The following is a 20530-nucleotide window of genomic DNA, read 5'->3' as shown; positions in this document are numbered from 1 at the left end:
ATTTGTGAATAAAAGGGTGTGGTCTCTTATCTAAAGCATTAACCGACTGGAGGGAGCTGCTTTCTTTTAAGAAAATGGGGGTGTGGGGTAGCAAGAACAGTACAATTGAATTCCATTCTCTTCCCAGAAGAAAGGTTGTGAAATTGGCCCCAGGTGATAGGGGCCTTGAGCACACGGATGTGGGACCGGGGACTGAGGTACTTACATCCTGCACTCGGGGTGACTCTGGGGACTGAGGTACTTACATCCTGCACTCGGGGTGACTCCGGGGACTGAGGTACTTACATCCTGCACTCGGCTTGACTCTGGGGACTGAGGTACTTACATCCTGCACTCGGGGTGACTCCCGCAACCTCAGGCCTTGGGAAACTTGGACTTTTGTGGATGGCTTCTGGCTTCAGAAAACAAAGAGGAAGAATTTGCAGCCCGTTTGGCATCTTCTAAATATTAGTAGTTTTTAAACCTTATTGATTAATATTAGTAGTTTTTAAACCTTATTGATTTAAAAACTGGAGCGAGAGAGAGAGAGAGAGAGAGAAGGAAAGAGAGAAGGGAAGGGAGGAAAGAAGGAAGGAAGGGAAGGAAGGAGAGGGAAGGGGGGAGAAAGGAAGGGAGAAAAATTTTCTTTTCCCTCCAAGCTCAGCAGTGACATTTCTGGACCGTGACGGCAGCTACTGGGCTGTGTGCTTGTCTCTGAGTTGACCGTCTCTGAGTTGACCGTCTAACCATTGATGCTCAGAGCAGAGAGGGGCGACTGGGGGTGTTATTTACATTGCATCAATGAGTAAGTTCATGTCCTTCAAGATTTACCATATAGTAGCAATACCTTAGTGTTGTGCAATGGTTTATGACTGATAGAAGATGCTCTGCCCATTAACGTCATTTGATCCTCACAGTAAAACATGAGGACATCAGTTCTGAGAGGTGATGGTCACAGTCACACACTTTAATCCCAGGTTGAACCCTGGTCTCAGGGCTTTTAATCTTCTGCTCCCCCCACTTCTTCCCTGTCCGTCCGCCTGTTTCAGGATGAGGATTCCTCAGCAGTATGGGATTCTGAAATGCCTTCTGAAATCACCCAAGTTACACGCAGCTCTTAGCACTGACCGTGTTTTACAGACTCAGGGAACGTTCCCTTCAGAATGATGTGCTTAACAGTAACCCTCAGATACTTCATGCAAAAAAAAAACAACCGGGGGGTCTGGTCAAATATGTGCGAGAGATTCTACCTCCTATGTCCCTCCTCACGCCCCAGTGCACAGTGGCTTCTCTGTGGCTCTGTGGAGTCCTGCAGGGCAATCACTGTTTGCCTTGGTTGAACCCATACATTCCAGGCTTATTTCGGATAGACTCTTCTTTTTCCCTGCACAATACCTGTTCCTCCCATAAAACTCTTTACCTCCTCCCCATTCTTGAATGGGGATTCAAGAATCCCTATTCTTTGAAAATCAGCCATTTCCATTCTGGTTCTTCAGTGGTCCCTGGATTATTTGTGTATAAATGGGTTTTCCTTGTAAATGCGATGGGGGTTATTATCCCAAGGATATCTTTCTGAAGACAGAGAAGAGCTTCTGCCCCTCTTAGGGGTTCATTTCCCATGAACTTTTCACCTACCTTTAGAAACAGGGAAACATAAAAGCCTTTATCTAAATTACTCTAAGGGCTTCCCTGGTGGCGCAGTGGTTGAGAGTCCGCCTGCCGATGCAGGGGACGCGGGTTCGTGCCCCGGTCCGGGAAGATCCCACGTGCTGCAGAGTGGCTGGGCCTGTGAGCCATGGCTGCTGAGCCTGCGCGTCCGGAGCCTGTGCTCCGCAACGGGAGAGGCCACAACAGTGAGAGGCCCGCGTAAAGCTAAATAAATAAACAAATAAATATATAACTCTAAGATTTGCCCAACCCAAGCCTCTCAGGATGTGCCTTTGAGGAAGGTTTGAGCCGCAGCGGTGGCTGCAGGAGTTTCTGCTGATACACAGCGGAGGGTTCACCAGGGAAGAGAGTATCCTGGAGTTAAACAGAAGCTCTTCCAAGGCCTCTGTGCTGTGTGCAGCTGAAGAAGCATCTACACCCTCCCACTCCTCCTCTCCCCCAGTTTAAACAAGGATCAATGGAGCATTTACAGGCTATACCAGATTCTGAGGAGTGATTTCTTTTTCTTTTTTTTTTCTTTTTTTTGCGGTACGCGGGCCTCTCAGTGTTGTGGCCTCTCCCGTTGCGGGGCACAGGCTCCGGACGTGCAGGCTCAGTGGCCATGGCTTACAGGCCCAGCCGCTCCGCGGCATGTGGGATCTTCCCGGACCGGGGCACGAACCCACGTTCCCTGCATTGGCAGGTGGACTCTCAACCACTGCGCCACCAGGGAAGCCCCTGAGGAGTGATTTCTTAACAGAGTGTGTACTTCTGCCTTCTTTCAGGGTAGTAAGTATTTGCCCCCAAATGTACAGCTGGACTGTGAAAGTGCTGGCAGAGAATATTAACACATAAAGCATTTTTGACTGACGGGGCATTTGATCCAGAGAGAACTGTGAACAAAAAGCTACATCTTTAAAAATGATCCCGTTTGAAAGTTGGTGAGGGCATAAATGACATAAAATTGGCCGTATGTTGATTAAAAAAAAAACAAAAAGATCCCATTTGAACCAGCCAAGAAACCAAGGTGTGGGGAAGCTAAGTGCTGCGGTCTGAATGTATCTGTGCAACTAAATTTATGTATTGAAATCCTAACTCCCAAAGGGAAGAGGTAGGGCCTTTGGCAGGTGCTGACGTCATGAGGCTTGAGCCGTCATGAATGGGATTCACTAATCCCATTAATCTCTTACAAAAGAGACCCGACGGAGTTCCCCTGCCCCTTCCACCATATGAGGACACAGTGAGCAGAGGCCAGCTATGAAGCAGGAAGATGGCTCTCAGCAGAACCTGACCATGCTGGTGCCTTGATCTTGGACTTCCAGCCCCCAGAACTCTGAGAAACGAATTTCCATTGTTTATAAGCCACCCGTCTGTGGTGTTCTGTTAGAGCAGCCTGAATGGACTGAGACACTAAGTAACGTGTTGACTCTACACAACACATTGGAAAGAGTGCACGTGTTCGTTGGGGAAGCCGGGTAGCACGCTGGAAGGGGCTCTGGACTGGGAACGGGTCATCTGTCATCTGCCCTTTGTTCAAGGTCAACCTTGGCGGAAGGCTCTTGCTGCACCCCAGTTCCTTCCTTCATCTTGGGAGATGCCTGATCCAGAGGGCATCTTCCCAGCTCCTGGCATCCTCGTTTCCAAGAACCTTCTCCTCTGCTGACCTCTTGCACACTTCCGTGGCCACTTCATCACCGGCAACTGCTCTGTCTTGAAATCTGTTCAAACAAATTTTGGGCACGAGTTCCTCCCTCCCCAGCTTGCTGGTGTGCTTGCCTCCACTCTGACCTTGCTGGATCTCAGCAGGACCTCTCTGTTCCCTTGGGCCTCTCCCGTGATCATCTCCTTCCCTGTATTTAGCTTGGAGCCCACAGTCCATCATTTCAAGCTCTCTCTTGCTAGCATCCGCTTTCAAATGTTTTGAACCTTAATCTACAGTAAGGAATATAATTTACATACGACCTCTGACTCATATGTACATATATTTGTACACATACATACAAACCTGCATAGACCTCTCCCAACTTTAAAACAATCATAATTATTTAAAAATCTCTCCCTGGACATCAGTTCTTATGACTGTAGCCTTATGTCTCTCCTTATCTTCACCAAGTTGTAAGGGTCATCTGTATAAACTCTTAGTTTCCTATGGCTGCTTTTACAAATGATTACCCAGCACAGGCTTATTCTCTTACAGTTCTGGAGGTCAGAAGTCTAAAATCAAGGTGTTGGCAGGCCTGCATTCCTTCTGGAGGCTTCAGGGCACAATCTGTTTCCTTGTCTTTTCTAGTTTCTAGAAACCGCCTACATTTTTTGGCTCATGGCTGCCCCATTCCAACCTCTGGTTCTGTTGCCACACCTCCTTCTTCTGACTTTGACCTTCTTGCCTCCCTCATTTAAGGACCCTTGGAATGACACTGGTCCCTCCCAGATCAGCCAGGATCATCTTGCCACCTCAAGATCTTTAACTTAATTATAATTGCAAAGTCCCTTTTATAATGTAAAGCAACATATTTATAGGTTCTGGGGACTGGTCCCTGTGGACATTTGGGGGGGTGGGCATTATTCCGTCTACCAGGTGAACCATCTTAGATTTCCTTAACTTCCACTCCCTTTCAGCCTTTTCTAAACAGGCTTCTGTTCCCCACTCACCATCCCAAATGCCTCTCCAAATGGTCCTTGATGCCCTCCATGTTGCTGAAAGCAGTGGGCAGTTCTAACTGTCCTTCTTTGGACCTCTTAGCAGCTTCTGACATAGTCGGCCAATCAGAATGGGGCATGGAAAGCACCTATGGGGGCCATAAGGTGGGCGGGCCAATGGCTTGTCCTCATGAGGGTTTCCTGCTGTCACTGTGGAGGAGGATCTAGTGCGGATGGGATGGGGTCAGCTGCAGAAAACGGGGTTCCATGGCTCTCCATGCCCTATACATCAGCCACAGGCTCCACAGTATCTAGACTTTCTTTATTAGTGTAGAGTATTGGTCACGAAACTGCAGGTAAAGGTTTTTTAAACAAACGTTTATCTACCAACAAAAAAGTACACAGATCCTAAGTGCGTAGCTCGGTGAACTTTCACAGAGTAAAGCATGTATCCCCCCTTCAGGTCAAGAAACAAAACTTTGCCAGCACACACGCGCTCCCTGTCACGTCCCCTCCCTGTCACCTAACCCCTCTCTTCCCAAAGGTCGCGCTCTCCTGGGGAGGCATGGGTGGTTTTTAAATTTTTGCCCTTTTATATAGACTTTCTTTCTGAGAAGTTTTAGGTTCACAGCAAAATTGAGCAGAAAGTTCAGAGACGTCCCGTATATCCCTTTCCCCCCCGACCCCGCACACACAGCCTTCCCCACTGTCAGCATCCCACACCAGCAGTGCATCTGTTACAATCAGTGAACCTACTTTGACACCTGTTATCACCCAGAGTCCATAGTTTACGCTAGGGTTCACTCTTGATGTTATACATTCTTTGGGTTTTGACAAACGTATAATGATATGTATCCCCCAGTATAGTATCAGACAGAATGGTTTCATTGCCCTAAAATTCCCCTGTGCTTCACCTATTCATCCCTCTCTCCCCCCACACCTCTGGCAACCACTGATGTTTTCACTGTCTCCACAGTTGCGCCTTTTCCTGAACACCATATATTTGGAATCACACAGTGTGGAGCCTTTTCAAATTGGCTTGTTTCACTTAGTCATATGCGTTTGTTTCCTCTGTGTCTTTTGTGGCTTCATAGCTCATTTCATTTAGTGCTCAATAATATTCCATTGTTGGACCTAGGCGTAGGTTTTCGAAGAAGGAATTGGACCGCGTCTAGAGCAAGCTTTACTGCTGAAGTATCTTCCTTGAACTTGTATTAGTGTTAGGACTGACGTACCGGGAAGGAGGCTCCCCTCCCCCCTCAAAGTGCAGAAGGGCCTAAAAGACCTGGAGTTAGTCAATTCTACGCATTGAGCTTCTGCCTCTAGAATATCACTCAGAATGTGAATACGGTATGCAGGGGGGCTCGGGCCCCTGTGCTGCATCGTGCTGTGTTTTGAGGTAAATGGTCCCACGGAGATCAAGTTTGTTTACTGGGCACAGAGTACGTGACACATAGGGTGAAGAAAGGTGATGGCCCGAACACAGCAGAAGTTTCTTTCTCACTCATATGACAGTCTGTGGAGCAGGCAGCAATTCCCTCCGTGAATCCAGGACCCAGGCCCCTTCCGTCTTGTGGCTCCACCTGCCCCAGGGCCTTATCATCACCTTCATTTAGCCAGAGTAACACATGGCCTTTTGCACAAACCATAAACATGAAGCTGAAGCCATGCTCCCAGAATTAATTTAACATTTCAGTCAGCCGATCATCTCCATGAGTGCTGCGTGATGGACAAGAAAGTTTTAATGACGAAGCTAAAGCGTGGGGGTACCCGTCTGGGAAGCCTCAGGGTGGGTGCTGGCCTGGGGGCAGCCTAAGGGCCACCGTGAGTTCCCTGGTGTGGCTCAGCTCAGCTCATAATGCTGAGATCCCACAAATGATCTTGTACAAATCAAATCATGGCTTAATCAGGGCTCACCTGTGTATCCTACAGGATGACACTGACCTGGGGCCCTAGGACCACCAAGGGGCCTCTTCCTGGCCCCTCTTGGTGCCCTGAGGGGTTTGAGTGACCTTATGAGTGACAGCATTTCGCCAAGCAGGACCTTGACTCACATGCCTGCTGCCTGATGGCAGTTTTGCTGCTCAAGCTAGACTTTGCTTCTCTAAGCAAAGTTAAATCAGGGTAGCTGATGTCTTGGCCTTTCTTATGATGATTGTCATGGGCGGGAAGGAAAAAAAAGGAGTCACAGTGAAAGACCTACGGTCTGGATGCAGTGTGCTGTCAAGGGCGCCCGGTCTCCATCTTCAGGTGGGCAGGTGTGGATTGGCTGGTGTGCCCACCGTACGGCAGAGCATCTCAGTCCCTTTTCTGTGACTGTCAGGGAAGCCCAGGGAGCTGGACTGGGTGCCTTTTGCAGAGCATTACGGCCCAGAGAGGATTTTGAAAGCCAAGCAGGATTAGCTGGAACACGGCCTGGCCGTGTGGGAACTGGGGAGCTCTAAGGCTGCCTTCCTACACTCTCCCTCTTCCCCCTCAGAGGCCGAAGGCTGCCAGACCGTCTCCCACACACCTCACCAGAAAGTCCCTGGCTTCCCTCCCAGCCGCCTTGCGACTGACCTCGTGAGGTGTGAGAAGGAGGAAAGGAATCTATGTTTCAGATGAACCTTCCCTCCTCCTTCCTGAGAAAACATCCAGGCCGCCAGCGCTCCTCCGAGCCCAAGGCCCAGCTCAGCTCAGCCAGCCAGCTGGAGACGCAGGGGTCGGGAGCCTGTATGAGTTTGCCGGGGCTGCTGTAACAAATGACCACTAACTTGAGTGACTGAAAACAACAGAAATACATTCTCTCAGAGTTCCAGAGGCCCGAAGTCTGAGATCAAGGTGTCCGGAGGGCCGTGCTGTCTCTGAAGTTTCTAAGGAAGAGTCTTTCCTCGCCTCTTCCAGCTCCTGGTGGCTCCCAGCAATCCTTGGTGTTCTTGGCTTGTAGAAACATGGCTGTCTGCCTCTGTGTCTCTTCTCTTCTCATCAGGACACGGGTCATACAGGATTAAGGGCCTTTCTTACTCCAGTCTGACCTCATCTTAACTAATTATGTCTGCAACGACCCTATGTCCAAATAAGGTCACATTCTGAGGTTCCGGGTGAACATGAATTTGGGGGGATGGGACACTATTCAACCCATAACAGAGCCCCACCATCCTCCCCTTCCCTTCCCTTCAGAGAAGGCCCTTATCCCATGCAGGGGGCCTGCCTTGCTTTCTTCTCCAGGACTGAGGCAGGCCCAGGAGTGGTTTCCTAAAATAAAACGGCATCCCCTCGCCCCAGGAAGGCCTGGCCCAGCTAGTGGGAGATCAGAGAACCCGAGTCTCCCCCAGGACAGGCATCTACATGCCCAAGAGACACCTACTCGCATTTTTTTCCTGCTTTATAGAGATGCTTCGGGACTTCATGGCTCCTGACCCGTCCTTTAGTGCTTCCTGGAGGGAAGGAGCCCTTGGAGGCTTGCAATGTGCCATTCCAGACCAAGGTTTCAGGCCCAGATGGAAAAACGAGCATCCGCTCCCTCCGCCCCAGCTCCGGGCCTGTCTGGTGTCCTGTCCAGGCAGCAGCTGAGGAGGCCCCGCCCACACCTTCCTCACTGACCAGCTCCTCCCTCCGGGGAGCCGAGGTCCTCCTGCCCCAGAATCCATGAAGGAGTGGTGAACTCCTGGGCCTCTTGTAACCCGGCTGCATATTTTCTAGGCTACCTAACCAAACTCCTGCAAAACCACACCGCCTATGCCTGTGATGGGGACCATCTGGATCTGCACTGCCCTCGGCATTCGACGATAAGTGTCCAGTCGGCATTTTATGGGCAAGATTACCAAACATGTAGCGCGCAGCAACCTGCCTCTCGGAGAGAAGACAGCTTAACCTGTGTGGCGCCCACCACACTGCAGGTATTGCCTTTCCTAGATGGTTTAAGATGACAAAATGGGTTTCTCTCTCTCTCCCTCTCTGTCTCTCTCTCTGTGTATATACTTGTGATTCTATAGTGTACTCAAAGCAAACCCGCTCCATGAAAATCTCAATGTAGACAAATCACGGATTTTGCAGGCGAGCTAGTCTTTGCTTCTCAAAAGGATTCTTTACCAAACGAGTCTAAATAGAATTCCTGCTTCTTGCAGAGCTCCCTTAATACACTTGCAGAATGAAGTTATTCACAGGCACACGCCTCCCTGCAATAAAGTATCATCATGTTGGGCTTTAACCTCCAGGCCTACGTTGCCTATCAGTACCCCGGGAGAGAGGAAAGGCTGTGCATTCTTTAGTGGAAACCACAAGGCAGACATCAGAAGTCATGATCAAATTCTTAGAGAATGCACTCAAGGAAGGGGAATATCACTAATTATCTTTTTTTTTTTTTTTTTTATGGTTTGCTTCTCTAGTTGTAGATAATCATGTTATTCTTGTTTGGAGCTATTTTGGGCAGTCTCTACTGGTCCGTCCTTGATAGTACCAGGAATTAGGGGTGGGGGGTGGCTGACTCATTCTTTTTTCAGTAGGCATTGGGGAAATATGTGGTCTACGGGGAGGTCAAAACTAATATAACAATGATGATTTTAGACTATTCTGGCTTTCAATTATCCAGACAACCTCTATTCTGCTCTCCCAGGCCCCTCCACGTTTATAACTAGTTAGCTAAGATTATGGAGTCACTTGGCCTTGGATTTTTTTAATGCCTCCAAAGTTCCCTATGAATCCATTGGAGTCATGGTGGTTAGAGCAGATAGGTGGCAAATTAGATGTCAGCTTGATTTTGTCAGTTGTGGGAAATGTGGGTGGTGGTAAATTTCCTCGGCGGACTGAGGAGAAATGGAATTAGCTCTGATGCTGTGCAGCTCTCCCTAAGGCCGGAAGAGGAGAAGCAAACATAAAATGATCATGTAAGGATTTTTCTATTTTGTCTACTGTGTATTACTTCCAAGCTAAGCATTGTAGTACTGGGTGGTCATGTGATTGGTAAAGACACCAACTGAGGAGCCAGAAGAATGTGTTTGAATGAATCCCCTGGTTTCCACACCCTGAGGAGAGACAACGTGTGTCTTCTGGAGACAAGCAATTACTTTACTTGTGTGCCCCACCCTACCCCCAATCCTTCCCTGTACCTTGAGAATGTTCCCTTTCCTCCCCCCAACACTCTTGCCCACCTATCCCGGGTACCCAGGCTTTCTGCTGCCCTCCTAGGGGCATAAAAAGAACGTGGCCAGTGCCACCAGGGCGGCAGTGCCTGCTTTGTGAACGTATGAACTCCTGGCATCCTGCGGTTCCAAAACATGGGCACCTTGCCCTCCAACACGGACGCCTGCCCCTGCCGGGCATCCCCGAGGGAAGAGGATGTTGCCATAACTGGGCAGACAAGTCAGAATTTGTGAACACAATTCTGATGCTGTGCAGAGGGTTTGTTTGCCAGAAACATCCCCGCGCGCTAGGAGATCCTTTACTTTGTCTTTTAACCTGTGTTTGGGAGCTGAGGCAAGGTGCTTCCTCAGGGGGCAGTTGCTTAACGTAGGAGAGAACAGGTTGATGTCCACACAGGAGCACCTCACCTGATCTAGCCCACGACTGAATGGCTATAGGAAGTCCCCTCTCTGCAACTTCCAGCTGTAATACAGTTTGGAAAGAGCTCTGCCCTTGGGTCCCATTCCATGGCTGTAACACGAAGAGCCATCCAAGGGCTGAGTTATTTCACGATACCCCTCGGCCGTGGAATATGCACCATGATCTGGGGGTCCTTGGGGTTTCCCTGGGCATTTTTCCTGATTTTACGCACATCCACGGGGCCCCTGAGGTGACGGGGGATACCTGGTAGGGCCAGCATCCTTCACGGAGATATTCCATGAGCCACTATGAGAACATGGCGACTCAGACAGGCCCGTGAATCAGCACTAAATTCAGTCCAATAGTAATAAGTAGATTCTTGGGGACATTTTTACTGTACTTGGTGTGGATGACCTCTGTGTTTGTCGTCGGCAGGGCCTGATCCGTTTGGGAGCTGGAAGGGCAGCAGCGTGACGCTGGCCCATCTGCGACCCAGTACTGGGCGTTCCCCAAGCTTCCGCAGAGCAGACTCACTCACAAAGGTGTGATCTGCTTGGAAAAGGTCGGGAAAGATTTGAAGGAAAGCTTTTTTTAAAATTTATTTTTATAAAGGAAAAATTTTAAGCCAAATGCTCAACAGAAAGCCTGCATATTCCACCCAGAAAATTGCTCCACCAGGAAAAGTGGGTCCCACGTCCTTGAGGTTAGCTAAGGTGGGAATCAGCTTTTTTTTTTTTTTTTAACATCTTTATTGGAGTATAATTGCTTTACAATGGTGTGTTAGTTTCCACTTTATAACAAAGTGAATCAGTTATACATATGTTCCCATATCTCTTCCCTCTTGCGTCTCCCTCCCTCCCCGCCTCCCTATCCCATCCCTCTAGGTGGTCACAAAGCACCGAGCTGATCTCCCTGTGGTATGCAGCTGCTTCCCACTAGCTATCTATTTTACGTTTGGTAGTGTATATATGTCCATGCCACTCTCTCACTTTGTCACAGCTTACCCTTCCCCCTCCCCATATCCTCAAGTCCATTCTCTAGTAGGTCTGTGTCTTTATTCCTGTCTTACCCCTAGGTTCTTCATGACCTTTTTTTTTTTTTCTTAGATTCCATATATATGTGTTAGCATATGGTATTTGTTTTTCTCTTTCTGACTTACTTCACTCTGTATGACAGACTCTAGGAGAAATCAGGCTCCCTGACTTCAGACTATACTACAAAGCTACAGTAATCAAGACAGTATGGTACTGGCACAAAAACAGAAATATAGATCAATGGAACAGGATAGAAAGCCCAGAGATAAATCCACGCACATATGGTCACCTTATCTTTGATAAAGGAGGCAAGAATATACAGTGGAGAAAAGACAGCCTCTTCAACAAGTGGTGCTGGGAAAACTGGACAGGTACATGTAAAAATATGAGATTAGAACACTCCCTAACACCATACACAAAAATAAGCTCAAAATGGATTAAAGACCTAAATGTAAGGCCAGAAACTATCAAACTCTTAGAGGAAAACATAGGCAGAACACTCTATGACATAAATCACAGCAAGATCCCTTTTGACCCACCTCCTAGGGAATCAGCTTTTTAATTTTCATTAGTTGGCCTGTGTTTGGGTTGGGGTCTCCAAGGCGTCCCCCAGATGCTGAGCTCCCCTGCGGCCAGCATCAGGTGTTTCTAAGGATGAAGAGCTGTGACTACGGTTCCCGCCCCCCATAGCCCTCTGTCAGCTTTAAAACCAGGGATCCCTCCCAGAAGGGGGCCTCCGAGTCCCCTCCAGTCCACACTCCACAGTACCCTGATTTTGCTCCCGTCCCTGGGAGCCTCCGTGATGCAGCACTCTTGCCAAAACTGTCAGCAGTGGTGCCAGGTGAGCCAAATAGGAGCTGGTTTTCTGAGGGAGGCCTGGCACTCTTGGAGCAGGTTTCGTTTTGGGGGAGACGTGGGGAGACAGGCAGCCGACCTGGTCAGCCGCGTGCGGGTGCTTCCATCTTAGACACAGCTGGTGCCAGCGAGAAGGTTTTAAAACGGGAGCCCCAGGCCAGGCAGGCAGGTGCCCTTCCTCCTGAGAGCCCAGAGCAGCCCAGGTGTAGAGTCTCGCAGACACTGTGTGTGGTTCTCAAGCCTATCCCTTTTCTACCCCCTCATTTTAGAAGGTGCTGGACGAATGCCAGAACCAGCGGACCTGCCACCTCCTGGTCAATAGCCGTGTTTTTGGACCTGACCTTTGTCCAGGAAGCAGTAAATACCTCCTGGTCTCCTTTAAATGCCAACCTAGTAAGTAACTTGCGAGGGGCACAGCATGCACAGGGGGTGGGTTCCCTGACGACAATGCTCCTCCAGCTGACGTTCGTCCAGCTTCGAAACTCTTGTTCATAGGAACGTCGGGGCCCCATCCCACCTGCTTTTTTAGTTTGTGTGTATTTGTGTGCGTGTTGTGTGCGCACGCGCACCGATCTGTGTGAATTCTTGCAAATCCCTGAATTTTAAAAAATCCTTCCTAATATGTAAAACTTGGTTGTCCTGATGCTAAAGATGCCAGGTGACAAGAGACTGCAATAGCTTTTCCCCAACGTGAGGAGCTGGTTCTCCTTTGCAGAGGAAGGCTTGTTATGAGGCTCCCCCTCCCCCGGCTGCAGGGCAACTTATTCTTCTGAGGGGGCTGGTGGCACAGCTGCCACCTGAGACCCGGATTCCAGATCTTTACAGACTGGCTTCTTCCCACTTTCACCTTCAGCGGGGGCTCCTGAAGCAGCATGTTTCCTAAGGAGAAAGAAAGAGGAAGAGGACTTGGCAGGAGCAAGCTCTTCTATTCTGATTCTTGCACTTCTCTCCACTGACTTCCGCCATTTCTAACGCACACCAGTTTTGTGGTTAACCCATTGCAGGCTAAAAATAATTGCTGTTCCATGAGGAGGTCACACCTCCAGGCGTGGAGGGTCTGCCTGAGAGAAGCCATAGGTAATTACGGGTTCCTGGTAATACTTGGAAAACTTGTTGAAAGACAGCAGTGTTCTAGCAACAACATTTAGCCAAACATCAGGGATAATAATTTGTAAAATTCTGTACCGCCACAGCAGTGCAACCGTTCTCATTGTTTTGCATCTTGTTCTGTGTTGGTTTCTGCCTCTGGAGCCCAGCATCTCCCAAGACACTGGTGGCCTGGGTTCCTGTGGCGGGTGAGGCATCAGCCATACGCATGGAACGGTCTCAGGCACACGTCTTCAGACAAAGCCCTGGATGCTTTGGCAAATATCCAGGCTTCTGTCTCAAATCCTTTCCTTGCTGGGACCCAGATACCTTAGAACAGCCCTATGGCTCAGCGCCCCTACTCTGCATCCAAACATACACTCAAACTCACTCATACTCACACGTGCACCCACGTACACACTATCACACACTCACAATGCACACGCTATCACACACGATGCACACACCTGGACTCTCACACGTATACACTATCACACCCATACACACTATTATACGCATATGCACTGTCACACATGTAGTCATACCACATACACACACTCACAAGTACACACAATCACAAGCTCTCACAAGCAGGCCCAAAGTTTGCAGAACAGCCGAAACTCCCCTGCTCCCCACCCAGGGGTTCTCAGCAACTCCTGCCCTACCTCGCAGACTCAGGAAAATCACTTCTAGATGCCCATGTTTTTAGTAGCATCCTCCCTCTGCTGAATCTCAAAAAATGACCACACCCCCTAGGGCTTCCCTGGTGGCGCAGTGGTTGAGAGTCCGCCTGCCAATGCAGGGGACACGGGTTCGTGCCCCGGTCCGGGAAGGTCCCACATGCCGCGGAGCGGCTGGGCCCTTGAGCCATGGCTGCTGGGCCTGCGCATCCGCAACGGGAGAGGCCACAGCAGTGAGAGGCCCGCGTACCGCAAAAACAAACAAACAAACCAACAAAAAATGACCACGCCCTGGCCATGGTTTTGGCCACGCCCTTGGCCTCACCCTTGACTGTCTTAGCTTTCCCTTCTTTTTCTCTTCTGCCCATTTATTGTGATATTCTCTCACATTTTCTATATGTTGGAAATAGTTCATAATAAAAAGTTGGACAGGACCAGCCTTTAGAAGAAGTGAAAAGACCCTTATGAAATTGGCAGGACCCTGGATAAGCCAGTGCTGGGCCACAGTCTTGTTTCTACAGTGGGCAGTTAGGTCTGTTTGCTAATTTCATTTCCTCAAACACTTATTAAGCACCTGCTGTGCACAGGTGTGGGCCACGTTTTGGTTATGAAGAGAACTCACATCTCACAGAGGATTCCTGGATGGTGGTTCTGTCTTGGGTGATTTCCAATGTCCCTTCATAAAGCGAGCATTTATTGAGATCTTCACATAGCCAGTTGCTTCTCATTCTTTAGATTCTAGGCCAAAGACCTCCTTTCTCCAGAAGGACCTTCTCTGTCCAAAAAAATATCTAAAGAAGATCCCTGCACCCTTGGTACTGTGCAAGAAGCTCACAGGAGGAGTTGACCTCGGCAGGAACTCAGGGAAGGCTTTCCCGGCAGACGGTGACAACCTTCTGGGGTAGAGTCAGGGCACAGAAAGCTGACTCCTTACAGAGGCCTGTGGCAGGGGTGGCACAGGGTGGTGCGGGGGCCGGAAGGAGCAAAAGGAGCCCTAGGCAGAGAGCTGGAGCATGATCCAGGGCCCTGATGGCCAGGGAAGTGGGTGGAGTCTTCCTGTAGGGCAGCATTGAAGCAGGGAGGCTACTCGGCTGGGGTGGTAGAGGCCCCTCTGGCTGCCCTGTGTGTAACAGATTTGAGGGGCAGAGCCCTTGCATCTTAGTCTGTTTGAATTGCTACAACAAAATGCCATAATTTAAGTGGCTTATAATCAGCAGAAATTCATTTCTGTCAATTCTGGAGTGCTGGGAAGGCCAGGATCAAGGTGCAGATTTGGTACCTGCTGAGGGCCTGCTTCCTCATAGGCGGCTGTCCTTTTTGCTCTAACCACACGGCGGAGGGGCGAGGAATCTCACTGGGGTCTCGTGTACCAGAGCACGGATCCCATTCATGGGGGCTGCGTACTCATGACCTCATCACCTCCCAAAAGCCCCACCTCCTGATACCATCACATGGGCATCAGGATTTCAGCATATGAATTGTACGAGGACACAAACATTCAGACCAGAGCCCCTGGGCTTCGCTGGTGGTGCAGTGGTTAAGAATCCGCCTGCCAATACAGGGGACATGGGTTCGAGCCCTGGTCCGGGAAGATTCCACATGCTGTGGAGCAACTAAGCCCATGCGCCACAACTACTGAGCCTGCGCTCTAGAGCCCGTGAGCCACAACTACTGAGCCCACGTGCCACAACTACTGAGCCCACGTGCCACAACTACTGAGCCCGCGAGCCACAACTACTGTGCCCGTGAACCTAGAACCCACCGCAATGAGAAGTCCGCGCACCACAACAAAGAGTAGCCCCCACTCACCACGACTAGAGAAAGCCTGCGCACAGCAACGAAGACCCAATGCAGCCAAAAATAAATGAATAAAAGAAACCAGAGCCCCTCGTGTGACCTGGACTTTGGTGGCCTAAAGCACTGCCGTTTAGGTGGCAGCACCTATTGCTGCTATGAAGTAGGGGTGGAAGTGAGGTCCCCGCACCCTCCTGTCTCTTTTTCTGCAACCCTGTCACCTCCTGAGGCTCTTCTCCATGGCCCCAGTTCCAGCCCCTGCATAACACTCTAATGGTCCAAAGGCCCCACGGCTGCACCCAGGTACGCGTGGAGCCAGCCGTTACCGTGAGAGCCAGTTATTCCCATCTCTTCCCAGCCGTGCCTGTGTGCAGTGAAACCTGCCCTGATGGAAGTTCTTACACCAGGGAGATTGGCTAAGGCTACAAATCAGGGCTTACTTGTATGTTTGTTTTTTTGGAGAGTATTTTACCAACAATCCTCACTAGAATCTTCTTTTCCCCGATCGCGCGCCGTGCTTCACTTCCTCCCTAAATGTCATCCCTTCAGAGAATTCTGGTTTCAGTGAGTCTTTGAATTTAGGGTTCATGTTCCTGTCTGCCGTGGAGCTGCTGTGTGACCTTGGGCAGTGGAGGGAAACTTTCTGAGGCTCCATAACTCAATTATAAAATGAAGGTAAAGCGCCCTCTACCTAGGGCTGTTGTACAGACTAAAATTACAGTGCTGTACGTAAAATGCTTAGCACGGCACCTGGCATGGACTTGAGCTCAGCGACTGGTAGCTATTATTCCAAGAGGCAGATCAAAGTAGTTCTTGCTAAAGATGTGAATGACTGAAAGGCAGTGATATACCAATGGCTGGGGGTGCAGGGGGGTGCGGTCTGCCCTGAGTGCAGGCAATAGCAGGGTGCACTGTCTGCTGAGAATTTAAAAAGACAATAGAAGAGACCAAGTACCTGTCTGCATGTTAACATTGCCATGCCCTGGCAGTCATAAATAATGTCAATAATAACATGTTCCCGTCATGGCAGATCACTCCACATGCCCATCTTTGAAAGGCCACTGCTGACATGCAGATGTGCCTATGCATTGTTTTTTGTTTGTTCGTTTGTTTTTATAAATTTATTTATTTTTGGCTGCTTTGGGTCTTCGTTGCTGTGCACGCGGGCTTTCTCTAGTTGCGGCGAGCGGGGGCTACTCTTTGTTGCGGTGCGCGGACTTCTCACTGCGGTGGCTTCTCTTGTTGCGGAGCATGGGCTCTAGAGCACAGGCTCAGTAGTTGCGGCACAGGGGCTTAATTGTACCGCGGCATGTGGGATCTTCCCAGATCAGGGCTCGAACCTGTGTCCCCTGTGTTGGCAGGGGGATTCTTAACCATATGCATTGTTAAAGAGGAATGCATCGCACACAAAGACCTCTAATTAGGCGAGAGAATTTGTTGCTGTTGTCCTTTAAGCAGAGTCGTGGTTCTACCTCTACCCAGACTCCTGGGTCAACCATCCGAACCCACAGAGATGTTGGCAACCCGTTTCTGGAAGGCTGCCCACACTCTAACCCAGCTCTAACACAAATTCTAGTTCTCTAAGAAAAGCAGCAATTATGTTAATGGTCCCATTGTTTTTAGAACCCAGAAATGTCACTCTTAGGTGATAGTGAATTAGTACGCTCCCAAGGAACCAAAGGACTCAACATCATACAGCGCTAACCTCCAAGCACATAACGTGACACTCCCAGGCCCCTCCATTCCAGGAGATGATTTGCCCATATTCTGGGGACAGAAATCACTGGAGGCCTTACATGGGAGTGTCATGTTACTCTGGGTGAGTTTGGCTGGTACCGAGGCTGGAACCTTTCATGAACGTGTCTTAATAAATCAGAGAGTTGGGGGCTACTAAATGCGTTTCATGACATGCCTTAAAAAAGCTCATCTAATTTTTTAAAACTTCTGATAAAAAAAGAAAGAAACCATTCCTGTTGAAAAGTTTCCGGGTTACGGAGATAAGGCTTGCTTTCTGTCCTGTTTTCTCCCTCCTCCTTCTTGGCAAGCTCTGCCAATGGAAGGCAGTTCACCAAAAATTCTTAGCATTTTTGGTATTCTCCTAGTTGGAAGGGTACTTGAGCTCTTTTGGTGTGTCTACTAGGCCCTCTGTTCTGCATCAAAGGCTGTTGCTCACGCTGGACCTTTGAAGTCAGGCAATATTTCGGAGTTGGTGGGATTTAGTGTTTACTCATCAAAAGCACTGAAAAACTCATACCAGTGCGGATATGACTCACCGAAATCAAGCCCTCCAATGTCAAGGTCAGACACAGTGTTCTTTTTATTTAGAAAAAGGAAACAAAACTTTTCTTGGCTCTAAGTTTAAACTGTTATATTAAGATTCCAGTGAGTGGGTAAAGGGCCTCCTAGACATTTGCTTAGTCATCACCTGACTTTTCCCTCCTCTGATGGGTCCTCAACTCTGTTCACATACTAAAAAGGACGATGATTCTGTGAGCATCTGTAACCTGGTTTCTGCTCTGCACCTTTCATTCATGAATCTTCCCATCATCATGTTTTAAAGAACCATTGCCCAAGCTTTCCAGCGCCAGAGCTGATGGTAATCTTGAGATCCTAAAATGTTTCCTTCAAGCAGTTCAAAACTTTGGCCTCACTGCTACGTCTCTGTTTTCAGGAGAGAGGCATGGGAATTTACAAGTTACCGAAAGGTGGCATTTCTATTAGGAAATTATTTTCTGTCATGTTTTAAGTTTGGGACTTAAGCATCAGTGATTCCAGGATGTGAAGGTCCCACCAGCCACCGTTGCGCCGTTGTTTACTGCTCATGCCTTCTTCTGCAGGGAATTTCAGATTGGTTTGATCACAACCCCGAGTGAGAAAAACATTTTACGTTTTGGCCCTACATAACGCACACTCAACTGAAAAAATCTTTTATAAACTACTGTTTATCCTTACTTTGCGTGATGCACTTTGATGTTTTCTGAGCTATTCTTTATTTTTTTTTAATTTCTAATCACAACTCAGCAAATTAATTTTATGACCTATTAATGGGCCTCAAATGACAATTGGAAAACTTTGGCTTCAGGGGATCAGGCTATACCTCCCATCCAGGAACGAAAAGTGGAACAAAAACATGAATGGGAGAGAGAAGTGAAAGACAGGTTGACTGTGAGGGTGATGGAGGGTGTGGGCTAGTTTTCCTTCCTCCTTCTTCCCATCCTAGGCAGCCCGTGACACCCTGAGCAGCTCCTGGAATTTAGCTCTCGTTTGCTGTTGACACCAATGCTTGTCTGGCTGAAAGATGTGCCTCAAAGTAGAAAAAACTAGGACTGGGGTGATAGATTGGGGCTAGCATTTTTTCATGATTTTTCTTATACAAACGTTTGGGTGAGGGAGGGAGAGAACCCCACATGCAAAGAAATAACCATGGTCCCCTTTATGTTTTGCTTTGCTTTTATCTTGCAAGGTGTAAAATAAGTGGGAGGCTAGGAAAAGACATTTATAACATGAAAGAGACAAAAGTTCAAAAGTTAGCATCCAGCATCTATGAATCACTCCTACAAGTGATTTCTAAAGATCTGAAACACAACATGCAAAGGATGTAAAGAGGGGGCTCACGGAAGGGCTGTTTTGAGTAGTAAATTCACTGATACATTTAAAGATCCTAGAACAAGGCCTAAGTTCAGAGAAGGTGCAAACATCAGCTATTGTTATTTTTAAAATACCTTTGTTGAGGTGTAATTTACATAGCAAAACATTCACCCATTTTAACTGTACAATTAAATGATTTTTAGTAGATGTACTGAGTGTACAGCCTCAACCGTCCAGCAGTAGAACATTTCCATCATCTGAGGATGTTTCCTTGTGTCCATTTGCCATTGTCACTTCGTGTCCCCAGCTCTCAGCCTCAGGAGACCGCTAATCTTCATTCTGTATCTAGAGGTTTGCCTTTGCTGGATAGCTCACAGAAATAGAATCACACGTTAGGTAGTCTGCTGTGTCTGCAGTGTCAACTATTATTACTTTAAAAAATCAAATCATTATTAAAACATTTCAGTCAATTGAATGGTTTTGGGGGAACACTCTTTTAAAAAAAAAACCAATGAACTGTATTTTCTCCAGGGCGCATTTATAATGTCAACTCTATATGATGTTGCAAAGGGAAGTTTCACTGTGGTACACGGAATAAACAAATAAACTTTTCCTAAATTCTTTGGGAACAGACTATAAGCTGGAATTGTCCTCTCCTAGGACCCACGCCAGCCCAAGGGCCTGTTGTTCCTGGATCACCAGACTTGGGGCCAACTTTTCACACCTCTTCAAAGAGGGATTCTTTTTTTTTTTTTAATATTCTTTTTCACGTTCTTTTGCATTCTGGTTTATTACATGATATTGAATATAGTTCCCTGTGCTCTACAGTAGGACCTTGTTGTTTCAAAGAGCGATCCTTCACAGACACTGTGCCTTGCTTTTTTTCCTTTGCTAGACAAGGACATAATTTACTTTCCTATCATTTCTCTTTCTCTTTGTAAATACACAAATGGAATACTAGAATGTTATGAAGTTGGGTGGTGCGGTTTAGCTGGACTCTCTCCTTAACTTAATCTTCCATCAGGTAATTCCTGGTCTTTACCTGTGTGAGTCCCAGTATGGCATTTGAGAAGAGGCTCCCTTCGATTAAGGAATGTGGGACCTCAAGTGGGGAGAGAGAGAAACTCCCTTTATGGCCTGGCCCAGGACCTGGCCCAGGGAACCCTGCTGTCTTCACCCTGGCATCTCTCCTCCTCCGTTTGGTCCTTAGTGTAATTCCTGGGTCTTTGCACTTGTTGACCCTCTTCCCGCAGAGGATTTTGCAGGGTCAGGGAGCCCATGGCAGGCAGGACCATCCCGACTCTCCCCTTCCTGGGGTGCAGCCCCGCGAGGAATGGGACCTGGCCAGGACGCGGGCAGTGCTTACTGATTCCTTCTGAGGAAGCTGATGGTGCCACCGATTTTTGTTTCTGCTTCAGATGAATTAAAAAACAAAACTGTGTGTGAAGACCACGAGCTGAAACTGCACTGCCACGAATCCAAGTTTCTCAACATCTACTCAGCGACCTATGGCAGGAAGACCCAGGAGAGGGACGTCTGCTCCTCGGAAGCCACGTGGCTCCCCCCCTTTGGTATGTGTCTTTATGTGGCTGTTCTCAGGGTGCTGTTGGAGGAGATTAGGGCTCCGGTCCCTAAGGAAGGAAGCCACGCGCTGGCTGGTACCTGGACTAGAGGGAAAGTCAAGGGCAGGGGGAAACCACCCCCCAG

General features: G+C 48.5%; 1 protein-coding gene across 4 annotated transcripts in view; it reads left to right on the top strand.

Moving 5' to 3' along the window:
- EVA1C (eva-1 homolog C) overlaps positions 1-20530 on the top strand; it is an 84903-nt gene that overhangs the window by 28672 nt on the left and 35701 nt on the right. For 3 of the 4 annotated variants that reach the window (XM_022552839.3, XM_022552842.3, XM_022552843.3), the window contains exons 2-4: positions 7948-8144; positions 11945-12068; positions 20242-20394. In XM_022552839.3, coding sequence (XP_022408547.1) covers positions 7948-8144; positions 11945-12068; positions 20242-20394 — 474 coding nt within the window. The remainder of the gene's footprint in view (positions 1-7947; positions 8145-11944; positions 12069-20241; positions 20395-20530) is intronic. The other variant, XM_089910306.1, reaches the window with a different exon arrangement.

The sequence above is a fragment of the Delphinapterus leucas genome, chromosome 4 (genome assembly GCF_059928025.1).
Source record: "Delphinapterus leucas isolate spDelLeu-1000000601 "Yukka" chromosome 4, BTC_Dleu_Yukka2, whole genome shotgun sequence".
NCBI lineage: Eukaryota > Metazoa > Chordata > Mammalia > Artiodactyla > Monodontidae > Delphinapterus > Delphinapterus leucas.
The sequence above is the reverse complement of the archived record's forward strand: the minus strand, read 5'-3'. Positions and strand labels throughout refer to the sequence as shown.